Source organism: Camelus ferus, chromosome 3 (assembly GCF_009834535.1).
Source record: "Camelus ferus isolate YT-003-E chromosome 3, BCGSAC_Cfer_1.0, whole genome shotgun sequence".
Taxonomy (NCBI): Eukaryota; Metazoa; Chordata; class Mammalia; order Artiodactyla; family Camelidae; genus Camelus; species Camelus ferus.
In genome coordinates, this window is record NC_045698.1 from 5339711 (window position 1) to 5352347 (window position 12637).

The following is a 12637-nucleotide window of genomic DNA, read 5'->3' on the forward strand; positions in this document are numbered from 1 at the left end:
TGTCAGCATGGCCCCCAGGGAAAGATTTCCACCTGACTTAAGTCTGTGGCCACGTGGGGGCCAAGGTGCCTCCTTCAGGAGAGAGCTGCCAGTACTTTGAGCTTCAGGAGGTTGTGTGTAAAAGTCAGCAGACTTCTGGAGCAAGCTCAGTTTCCCTGACCAGTCACGGATACAGAGCCTCGGCGCCGCCTTAGCGGCGAAGGAGAACACCTGGAGGAAATCCTGAGGCTTCGCTTAGCACACGAAGCCCACAGGACTGCGACTTCGCCGCGTCCCTCACTCACTTTCAGAAAGATCCCATTGGCGTTCTTTTTTTTTTTTTAACATTTTTTATTGATTTATAATCATTTCACAATGTTGTGTCAAATTCCAGTGTAGAGCACAATTTTTCAGTTATATGTGAACGTATATATATTCATTGTCACATTGTTTTCTCTGTGAGCTACCGTAAGATACTACTCAGCCATAAAAACCGACAACATAATGCCATTTGCAGCAACATGGATGCTCATTGGCATTCCTATTAAGACATTCCAGGGTCGAACAACTGTCATTACCAAAGTTATTTCGTCTAATCCCCGATGCAGAACCTCATTGACTCTTGATTTAACATTGATAGAACTGGTGAATAATGCATTATTTCACGTTATGTAATAAAACTTGGAGTTCAGTTATTATTTTTTTAAGCCTTACCTTCCCTCGGGTAAATACATTTCCTGATCCCACCTTGGAGATCAAAGCCACAGAGAAAAGCTTCTTCAGAGCTGCTTTGTTCCAACTTTTAATTTCCACCACAAATGTATGAAAGTGAACCTGGTTTTTTTTAAGTCTATTATTGCACATTTGGCCGTGGGTTCAGTGTCTGCCTCTCACTGGTTCTTTTCAGGACTCTTATGTAGATATCTTCCTTTCATCAATGATTCTTTTATATATATATATATATATATATATATATATATATATATATATATATATATATGTTCAACGATTCTTGATTTCACATACTTAACCCATGGTACCATTTCTAAACAGCTCAGTTCAGTGATAAGAATTGACTACAGATTTTGTGATTATGTTTGTGTTTTAAAGCATTTTTAAAATTTTTGTCTGATGCCAAAACTACATTTCCACATGATTTAAGTTGCCTACAGTAACTTTCATGACAGTCCTTGTAACAGTCTTCTGCAGTGTTTGAAATCATATCTGCACATATCAGGATGTTATTTTTTTTGTTTAATTTCACTGTTACTTATTATTGAGAGGAAGTCAGGTTTCTCACATTCCTGATCAAAATGCAGAGCCCCTTTGTTATTGAAGTCTAGTCAGTGTACAGTGTTGTGTCAAATTCTGGTGTACAGCATAGTGAATCATTTACATATATACATGTGTATATATATATATATATATATATGTTTCTTTTCATATTCTTTTTCATTATTGGCTGTTACAAGGTATTGAATACAGTTCCCTGTGCTATAGAGTAGGACCTTGTTGTCTGTCTATTTTGTATATAGTCGTTAGTATCTCCCAATCCTGAACTCCCGATTTATCCTTCCTCACCCCGTTTCCCCACTGGTAAGTTTGTTTTCTATGTCTGTGAGTGTGTCTCTGTTTTGTAAATAAGTTCATCTGTGTTCAGGATGTAAAGTTTAAAAGTCCAGACAACAATCCTGATTCTTCCAACATTCTAAATATAAACTGACCGTTTAATCTTGTTTCACATTTATAATTAAGTTCTTTTTCTCCACATGGGTAATTATTTGTTACCTAAATTATATTTTCTGTGGTAAAAAAAAAAGTATGTTATACATCACTACCATTGCAAGATTCTTAAAGTATGGTTTTGGCAGCTCATAACCTTTTTGTTTTTTTTAACAGGATGTACCAATGGGTCAGCATAATTTTCAAAACCGCACTTTAAGGTATGGTACATTGTTCCACTTTCTGATTTTTTAAATGCTTCATTTTTTTAACTTATTTCTCAAAGTAATTATCAATTACAGTCATTTTGAAGGCTACTTTGGAAAAAAAGAGCAGCTACTTGTGAAAAGCCCTATTAAGTTGCTTTCAGCCTCTAAAAATAGGATTATTGGTGTCGTTTTATTAGCATTGAGAGGGGGAAGGAGAATGCTGCCTAGTAAACACTTGAGAACTTTTGTTTCCTTAGACGCTGCTTCTTAATGTTAGTCTGTAGTCAGTCAAGAATTGAATTTTCTTAAAATGAGTATGTTACTTCATAGGGCATTTTTGTGTCAAATCTTCCAGGTAAAACCCAGATCAGTCCAACATTTCTGTAGTGAAAAGAAATGTAGCTCACGCTGTTCAGAAATGTAAAAAGCCTTCCCGCCGGTGTCCGGGAGCCCTGCTGCCTGTCGTCTTCCACGAGGTCATGGGCACCAGTCCTTTCTCTCGTCTGTGTTCCTCTAGCTTTTGAGGCTCAGGGTTCTTCTTCAGCATTGGTCTGGGACTTACGTATTTCTTATTGAAGATGTTAGGGTAATGAATGAAAGGCCCAAAACTTAAGTCAGCCTTTCTTGCCCCACAGAGACGGGAGTTTATTCCTGTAGAAAATGCGTTACATCAAAGCAAAAGATGAACATAACTAGCTGGATCGTTACCTGCTAAGTCCTCGCAGACAGCGCACGCGAGTCCACGTCCCTCTGTGCGATTTCACTTTCGCTGTAATGAGCTCTAACTTGTATTTTGTGTAAAATCTGAAATGTAGCATTGACACATAAAATTATAGGCCTATGTTATAGGGATAATTGGGTCCTTGGCCTTTTGAATTGTTATTTTTTTACGTGGCAAATGCCCTATTAGAGAGAACTTAAGCCACTTTAAGGAGTATTTTGGACCCCGTCACGTGCCTTGAGGAGGCGTGACTCTTCAGGCCAGTGAGATGCGAGCTCACCTGCCAGCAACTGCCCGCAGAAGTGTCACGGACACCCTTTCTCTTTATATTCGCTGTGTCCTGTGATCTGTCTGCTCCTCGCTGCAGGTTTGCTGTAAGAATCTATTTCCTGCAGTTACTGGGGGAAGTGCCTGGTGCAGCGCGGTGTTCTGTGGCAGTGTCTTCTGAGTGAGCATAAGCTCTTATTTTTATCTACACCAGCAGATGGAAAATCTGAATCCATCCCTGCAGGGTCACTCCAATGTAGATGCTGTTGTCCTTGTCATTTTAGGAAGTGGGTACTGACGTTCTAGTTTAGAAGAACGACCAGAGTCATGCGTCTGGGGAGGCAAGGCCATGGTGTGCCCAGGCTCTGTGACTCCAAAGCCCGCGTTCCTAGCGGCTCCCCTGTCCTGCCTGCCCTACGGAGAGCCTCCTCCCTATAGACTCCTTCCTCTGTGGTGGCTGATCTGTGGTGGCCCCAGGCGTCATGGAGAAAGCTCGACTTCCGAGCCAGCCTCACCTGGGCTTCCCCGGCACATCCCGCCTTTGTAACACGGCCGAGGTCAAAAAACCTCTCTGAGCCTCCAGCCTGGCAGTGAGTTGGCATCACAGGGCAGTGGAGCATCATCTGAGATAATGCAGGACCTCTTCAGGAGAAAGAATGGAGAGGAATTGGAAAGAGGGCTTGGGGACAGCGAGTACTGGGGAAGCCAACAGTGGGGCCAGGGGCAGGAAGGTGGGAAACGCTGAGACACTGGAAGCCAGAGAAACAGGGCGCTGGTGGGTGAATTAAGAGCTCCTCGTGGGTGCGTGACCAGCCCCCAGGGTATCCTGTCATTTCTGTAGGAGAGATCACAAACCTGTGGAGACAAGGAAACTATCTACGTGTTAAGAACTGCTATCCAGAAAACGAGTGAATGCAAAGGATGCATAATAATGTGCATTTATCAGGAACTCCGTGTGCCACAGTTACCGCACCGCACAGGCATCATCTTAGCTCATCCTAACAGACTCACAGAGATGGTGCCACTGTTAGCCCTGGGCATATGGCTGGAGGATTTCCTTTTCCTGTGACCTTAAGGCGCTTACACTGTTTCTTCTTAGACTTGGTGAGACTTTTCAAAAAAGAAAGCCACCCAGTGGAAGTCGAGAATCTCAAGTGCAGGCAAGGGGCTGATAAAATTAAAATGAAGAGTCATCAGTTTACTGAAGGTGGCTCCTCAGATGAGAATGAGCCCCACTGGGGGACTGCTAAGATTCCTTGCTTTTTCTAAGAGAGGGATCAAAATTAATTTGCTTCCAAATTTAGCTTGGAATTTGGCATGCTGAAACCTCTTCATTCAGTGGGCTTGGTGTCTCTAGGTGGACCACTTAATAGTATTCTGTTTTTGAACCAAACCTGCCCTTGGCCTGTTTCAAGAAGGCAGGACCTGAAGGTAGGAATCCACAAACAATGATGTAATGTAACTGGATTACCCATCCATCTCATTAATGATAATCCATAAGATTTAATTACAGATAAATATGACATTGCATATTTAATACTACTCTTATCTATATAGGGAGGCAGTTCTAAGGTCAGAAAAGTATTATTTTTGTTCCAGAGTGGAAGGGCTATTTGGTGAGCAGTTTAACCACCCGCAGCACGGAGAAGCCTCGTGCTGACCCCCGGCGGACCGGGGGCTTGTCCACACCTGGACTCAGACGTGGGCGGGCTCGGGCCGGTTTGGGAAGGGCCAGACTGTGCATAAACTCTTTACAGTAGTTGTTCAGCTTTTAAAAACAGGCATTATTTTGATTTTCTCCTTGACATCATTCTCCTGCTAATTGTCAAGTTACCCTTGGAGAACCCAGTGTTGTTTTGGCACAGTTTATTTACAAAGCATTTCATATGACGGCTGAAGAGTATTCGCTTCCGAGGCCAAGTGAGTGGTTTGCACCTGTCAGTAGGGTTTTCTGGGAACAGCGCTTTCAAAAACTGAGGACCGTTTAAATGCATACACTTAAGCTCTGACGTGTCTCAAATAAGGCTGCAGCCTCTGCACATTCTTGAAAACTGACCAAGGAAAACACGAAGCAGGAATGATTGTTTCGTCAACCAAACCAAGTTTTTGCAAGACAGGTTCCAAAGCCAGTGTGTTCTGTCACCTGAATAAAGTTTATGAAGGCAACGATTCTAGGGCTAATGCATTTCTTAGGACGGAAGTTTCTTTTATCTTAAACACTAAGTACACGTCTGTCAGTGTTGCTTTTTAATTTTGTTCTAAGTGAGTTGTAAGGCAACGTTTTACTCAGTGCACAGTGGCTCTGTGTTAACAGGGACAAGGCTGCACGTGGACTATTGTTTCCTCTTTTAAAAAATTCAGTGAACAGAATCAGAAAAAGCTTTTGGCGTCACAGAGCAACGAGCTTGCTGTTTAGTTTCGTGGTGATATTCTTACCCATAATATTTCCTCCTTCATGTAGAACCAAGTCACAAAAGAAAAGATTTGAAGAGGAATTAAATGAAAGGATGATTCAAGCAATTGATGGAATTAATGCACAAAAGTGAGTACTTTTAAATCTTAAATTATCATCCATCTCTCATTTCAACCCTATTCTTTGAAAATAATGACATATTTTCCAAAAGAATTTCACCACAAACTCGGTAATACTTATCATGACAAAGCCAAGTTCGCTGAGACAGATCATTCATTTCGCCTCAGTCATCCTTAATAATAGCTTTTGTTAACAGTATTTCATCTTCTGAAAAAATTTTAATTCCTGCCTAATAGATCCTCCCCAAGTAGCTTACCGATAAACAACATGATATGTAATCATAGACGGGAAAACGTAACATATTCAGTAAGTATTTTTTAAAGCTCTGTAGAGATTCCACATGAGAGAAACATTATTGTGTGACACTAGAGTGTTAGAAGCTGAATTCATGGAGGCAGTGGGAGGAAGACTGATTCTTTGGAGGGCAAAATATCCTTCAGTCTATGAAGCCAAGAATTGCTGTTGTCATTTTAAGTGGTCCAAGAATAAGGAGGGGGAGGGTATAGCTCAGTGGTAGAGGGTGGTGCTTAGCATGCACGAGGTCCTAGGATCAAACCCCAGTACCCCCATTAAAAAATAAATAAATAAACCTAGTTATCTCCCCCACAAAAATACAAATAAAATGTTTTAAAAAAAATTTACTGGTCCAAGAATGCAGGAGAAAAGATTTAAAGAGGGTGGTGGCTTTCATGGCCCGGACAGAATGATTACATGCACCAGCCTTCAGATTCTCCTTAGACGCGCACGTCCTGCTGAATTCAGGGAGGACCCGAGGTCAGCGCCTCAGTAGTGCCTGGTGCTCATCACACGCTCCATAAATGTTTGTTGAGTTCCGTTGTCGTGAAACCCTTAGCAGATCCAAATGCAAAGCTTTTATGGAAAAGTTTCCATGCTGATGGAAACGTATTTAATTTTTACTGTAAGAGTTGACTCTTGGAAAGTGTAAATGATTTTCACCTAGAACTCTGCCTCCAAAATGAGTGCCTCTTCTAGAGTGTTCCTCATAAGTGTTCATTTCAGCATATTTGCAGGACTTGTGTGAGCATCACAAGAGTGTATGTGTGTGTACGTATGAAATCGCACGTATGCACAATAAAGTGTCTTGTCGGGTCAGAGCCGCAGTTCAGGTAAGCCGGCACCTTGGGTGGGCAGCTGCCTGGTCGCTTTGCACGCTCCAGAGGGACAAAGCCTCCCAGTGCCGTCCAGCGCGCAGGGCAGGCCAGCAGCGCCCAGACAGATGCTCTGTGTCCCCTGGTACCCCGACCAGTGTGAAAGACGGTCTCAGCTCCGTCCCACTTGAAGCCTCAGCCCCTCACAAACTGAGAACCATTGATTCCCCCGAATGTACTGGCAGCGGAAACCCAAGTGGGTCTGATGTCGTATAATGTAGGTTCACTCAACCGGAGGAGACGCTTTGTGACCCACCTGGAAGAAATTACATCAGAAGAAAGAAGCAATCTTGTTCCTTGACAAAGTTTAGCCAATCACAATCATAACAGTACTCATTAAAAAAAAAAACAAAGAATGTGCAAGATCAGCCTCAGCAGGTCTTCAGGCAGGCCTCCTGCTTTCTGAAGCCACTTCCGTGCCCACCCTCTAGAGCCTTCCTGCTAAAGGGGTCTTAGGAAGCGCGGTTGTTGGCTTCGCTTGATTTCCATGAAGGCGGTTTGTGCGTCGTCTGTTGCGCTGTGGCATTTAGCGTGCACAGAATGCTTGGTTACCGCCTTTCTGTGTGAGGGTAATGTTTAACGTCAGCGTAACGGCTTGTGTTGTAATTTTCCCAACACGTTTCCGAAATCAAATAGGGGAAGTGTCATGCTGTACTCAAAAATCAAAAGAGACACTTTTTTAAATGGAAGCTGTTACGCGTGTATTTTTTAATTAGCTTCCCTCCCATTCTGTTGTGCCCTGCTCATTAACTCCTCTTGTTCTTTGAGAAGATGTTCTGACCTTATCTGATTTTCCACTTGAGGGTTTAACAGGGACTCCAGGATTGATGTGCCATTCGGTTGTTTTCTGCTGTTGACACAAAACAGTGATTTATACGCAAATAGTCCTGTGTTCATTCATTTACTCATTTAGCAAGCATTTGTGAAAGACTGAGCAGGTTTGCTGGCGTCAGACTTACCAAGACCCAGGGCACAGGGTCACCCCTCAAAGCCCTGCAGGAGGGGAGGAGAAATCACTGCACAGACGCCCTGTGGTCTCGACATGTGAAGTGGAGAAGGGCAGCAGAGACAAAAGACATGTTGTGTTGGACAGAAGCATCTCGAGTTTTCTGGAGGAAGTGACACTTGACGCCTGAGCTAAATCTTGGAGGAAACTAAGAGAAGGAGAAGGAAAGCTTCACGATGCGGTAGCAGGGCGCGGGGTCAGAGGTGGACTTAGTTCTCAGCACCGTCAGGACCCCGGCACCCTGCAGGAGGCCTTCAGGGTAAAGAGGCTTGAGTGGAAGGTCAGATTTCCTGAGAGGCAACTTGCAGTGGTGGGGCTAGGCCCCAGCGAAGGGCTGCGAGCAATGGCTGTGGGATTGGATACGTTCTAGTGGTGTGTCGAGGATTCATGGAGACAGGGAGGCCCAACGGTGAATCCTGCAGAGCCAAACCAGAGCTGGCCGTGCCCGGGAAGGACGGAGCTCAGGGCAGAGGTTTTGACTTAGCCTGGGTATGTGGTGTTGACTGAAAACAAATTCACAGGAGAGCTGTGAACTGAGTTTTACTGGGGGCAGAATGAGGACTGCAGCCAGGGAGACAGGCTCTCAGAGAGCTCTGAGGAACTGCCTGAAGAGGCAGGGGGCGAGCTCAGTATATACATGATTTCTGTGAAAGGAGATGAGTGTTGCTGCAGGCCACTGGGAGTGAATGTCACCGTTAGTGGTGTTAGTGCCTTTCTAGATAGGAGAAGATGCAAGAAATGGGGCAAATAAAGTCTCCTCCTGATAGTATCTAGCTCTCTGTTCAGCCAGTTTTCCCAGAGCACAGAGCGCCTCCTTCCTGACCTCCGCCCTGAGCACCTCGCGGGGTGTGCTGTGGGTCAGCGACCACAGTGGCTCGTGACCTCATCCTTGCAGAGGCAGATGGCAAGCGCCAGCTTTTAGGTGGCAGCGAGGTGACAGGAGAAAGCACGTACCATGTATCTGCAAGGAGGATTTCCAGAAGCTTCTGTCGGAGGTGCAGAGCAGGCAGGGAGGGGAGCTTTGTGGGTGGAGGGTGCTGGGGCCATTCTCTCCGCAACAGCATTTTTCTCTCCGGGGGCTGGGCGCTCCTGGGAGAGTCATCTCGTTACAGATGTGTGTGCTGGATAGTTAATACTCAGAATGAGATTGCCATGTTGGTTTCTCCCACATTTGTTTAAAAAAAAACAACAGTTAAGAAAGAGGTAATGTAAAAAGTTCTAAAGGGGAGAACCACGGGCCCCTTGGTGCAGGAAGGGTGCTGCGGAGGTGATGAAGGATGGGTGATCCCAGCTGAGCTACGTGTGAGTGGAGGGACCTCCGTGCACGACTCGGTGACCGGCAGACGACAGGGCTCCAGCTTCCACTCAGAGAGACCTCCTGTCCAGCATCACTGACGGCAGCTCTGGGCCCAGGGACCCCCTTCCCCGATGCCCCAGGGTCACCCAGGGCCTCGCTGCACAGCCGGGCCAGGCAGGCCTAGGGATGCAGCGCCGCGTAGGGAGGAGTGTCAGTCATCCGGGGCTGCCCTGCAAAGTGCCACCCGCTGGACAGGTTAAACAACAAAACTGGTCTTCTCACAGCTCTGAAGTCTAGAAGTCAGAGATCAGGTGCCTGGACGGTGGTGTCTGGTGAAAACTCGCCTTGACTTGCAGAGGGCAGCCTCCATGCCATGTGCTCGTGTGGCCTCTGCTGGGGGCCGCGCAGAGGAAGGGAGGGAGCAAGCTCCCCAGTGTCTCCTCTTTCCTAAGACGCTTGTTGTCTTGGGTCAGGGCCCCACCCTTAGGACTTGATTTAACTTGACGCCCTCAGAGGCCCCATCTCCAGAGACAGCCACACGGAGGGTTAGGCCTCCGACGCGTGAGCTGGGGGGAGTACAAACACTCCACTGTCATTAACAAGAGGAAGGTGGCCTTCTCCCTGCTTTAGCTTCCCCTCTGCTGCCGGAACCTGCATCCTACATTTCAGGATATCTCTGCTCCTCACCTCAAGTCAGGATCTTGTTTAGAATTGTCTTTATTGGCCTCGGCCTAGCCCCAAAACAACTGCACGTAAATTGATAAAGAAACTTATTTACAGCCCAGGGGTGGGGCTGACTTCCTCCAGGCCGGAGACCACATGGGTCAGGACCGATGTCAGGAGACCATGCATGAAACACACACAGATTCTCTCTTCTCTCTGTGGTTCCGGTTCCCCAGAATATTTGATCTTAACAGCCCACCCAGACCTTTCCTGTTCCAGATACCCAAGTCACAGGAGACATCTCTGAGTTTCTTACAAATCGGTAAGAGGACCACAGACACCGCGAGGTCTGCAGGGTCTATTCTCCTTCACTCTGAGGACGAGGGAGGAAGAATTAGGCCCATCAGTCATCGCTCCAAGGAAGAAGCCACAGGCCACACTCCACCTGCTGTGGGAAGAGGCAGGCAAAGGCCACAGCTGTGTGTCCCGTGTTCTCTCCTTAAATATCTTTGCTGCAAGGGGTTTTGCTTCAGGACTAACCGGTATAAGACAGTCTTACCATAAAGGAGCAAGAAAATAAAATGAAGAAAGAGGCATTAAAATGGACATCATGACACATTAATAACAAAATTTTTAAAGATCTGATTGTGAAAAATAAAAATACCAAAGATATTTGGGTGCCCTTGAAATGTGTGTAGATACAGGGTCATGGCTGTATTTGAGGGAATCTCAGAGAAAGCAGTGATGCTCTCTTTCTCGAGGTCCATCGCCAAGGATTCGGGACCTAATGTAGAACATGGGTTCTTTAGGATATAAACAACTTCTGCTCCACGTCTCTTCTGATCTCCCTGCGAGTAGAACGAACAGTGGAGGGACACTGCTGTTTCTTACCAATGTGTGTTAACGTAAATACCTGGTGATGCGCAGCTCAGCTATACTGACGTGTCCTGTCACGCCCAGTCCCCACAGTTCACCAAGTCATCTGAACCAAATTCTGTGCCAAATACTACAACTTTGTCCACATCATGTCCTTTGCTGTCAAATGGCAAAAAAAATTTTCACCACTTTCGAGAAATTTATACCCATGAGGAATCACGCGGCCATCCCCTCTGGAGGAGTGATGGGAGTTGATTCTTCTGTTACCTCCAGCTTCTAACACTGCACGATGGATCTGGTAGAGAACATGGCAAGAGAACAAGGTGTTGTATCTGAATCAGACAAAGAACCGGTGGTGAATGGTCTTGAAGACGGTTGTGGATGACTAGCCGCCTTTTATACATGTGCCACAGCTTGGTACATTTTTGGTTTTTGACAGATGGAGAGATGAAAAATTTGCAAAAATTGGTATGTTATCATTTTCTAGTGTAATGAATCCAAAACTGAATCAACCATTGATTTCATCTATTGTGGCAAAAACGGCACGGCCTTATGGCTAATTAGTTGTGTAGCGTGACTGTTTGCAACAAAGATTCTTACTGGCTAATACCTAAAACCAACAACTGAAATTCAGTCATTTCCCCGAGGGATCAAGCCTTAGCACCTGTGCTCGGTGCCAGGGACACCAGGAAGGTCAGGCCTGGTCTTGAGCACCTCCTGTCCATGTGCGGGTCACAGACAGGTAACCACAACCTAGACTGGAAATATGGGGGCCCTGCTAACTAGTGTGGAGCTGGTTTTATTTCCACTTCATAAATTACACCCATATTTTATTTCCAAGTTTATATTATCCAGGAGCATTTTTGGATTAGACTTCTCATTCTCAATAAAGAAGAAAACTGTTTTTAATAAATTACCAGCATACAATATTCATAGTTTGATATCCAGAACAAGTATGCAGTTCTTAAAATGAGAATCGTGAACATGTACCTTGCATTTCATTTTCTGCTCCTTTGATTCTTCCAACTAGTCCCATATTTCTGCACCTGGTGCAGTCATAAGAAACACCCCCAAAAAAGTTTACTTCACTGATACCTAAAGCTTGTAACCTTGAATCAAGAAGTATTTTTATAGATCTCACTTTGAATGCCAATCATTCTAGAATCCATTCCTGGCTTCTGTGCCTCAGTTGAAATTGCACTGACTGTAGCTTCGTCTCCTGGATTATTTAAGCTCACGCGCGTGAGAGTCTGTGGATCTGCCCAGAGGCCCAGGGCCCGTGGCTGTCCGGGTGGACCTGGAGATGTTCCTCCTCAAACGCGCTGGCCTCCTGGGTTAACTTGGTAATCCTAGTGTGAAGCGTCAGTGCACGTTCAGACCCGAATCTGCAATCGGGAGGTGACTGTTCCTGTTGATCACAGGGTGATGTGTGACAGCTCACCTGGCCTTTATTCCTGGATCCTCAAAGGTGTTCCCTATTTACCTTTATCTCCCAAATACATCGCAGGTAGTCAGAATCCACAGAAATATGGCCAGTGGATTGGAAAAATACCATATTTGAGAATTCGTGGGAATTGATCATTGTTTGCATACGTACAACATTTTATATACATAAAACATAATTTTCTGTCTAGAAATTATATATATATACCTTTTCTATCTATATATAGATATATGTCTAGATATAGATGTATAGTTACATATATATGCAGGTATCTATGCATATATACTACATGCATATACATATGTAATTCAGGTTATTATTTTTTTTACCTTAAAAGTCTTTATTTTTAAAACATCAGAAAGTAGAAATAAAAATTCCTCAGTGTAATGACTTAACCCAGCTGGTTATTTATTTCGTCAACGTTTATTTGCAGATACTTTTCTTGGTGTGTAGATTACAGTTTTTTCTTACATTTCTGTACTCATGATTACGAGAATGTGTATCTGTCTGTTTCACTAAGCTTTATTCCATAAAATGCTGTGTTTATTTTTTTGCAAAATGTGTGACTGTGTCAGCCACCGCGAGCCCAGCTGGCACGATCACACGCCCGGTGTGGCTGTTTAACTTGTGAGTGTGCGCAACGTTCTAGTGAAGGGTTTCGTCTCCAAGGTCTTTCTCTAGCTCAACTGCTTTCTTGAAATAGATTTCTGAAAGTCAGTCAACATGTAAGAATGCTTACTTTCATATAATT

At 44.7% G+C, this 12637-nt stretch overlaps 1 protein-coding gene across 3 annotated transcripts in view; it reads left to right on the forward strand.

Moving 5' to 3' along the window:
• ADCY2 (adenylate cyclase 2) overlaps positions 1-12637 on the forward strand; it is a 379164-nt gene that overhangs the window by 270012 nt on the left and 96515 nt on the right. For all 3 annotated transcript variants that reach the window (XM_032469849.1, XM_032469844.1, XM_032469848.1), the window contains 2 exons: positions 1879-1922; positions 5360-5440. In XM_032469849.1, coding sequence (XP_032325740.1) covers positions 1879-1922; positions 5360-5440 — 125 coding nt within the window. The remainder of the gene's footprint in view (positions 1-1878; positions 1923-5359; positions 5441-12637) is intronic.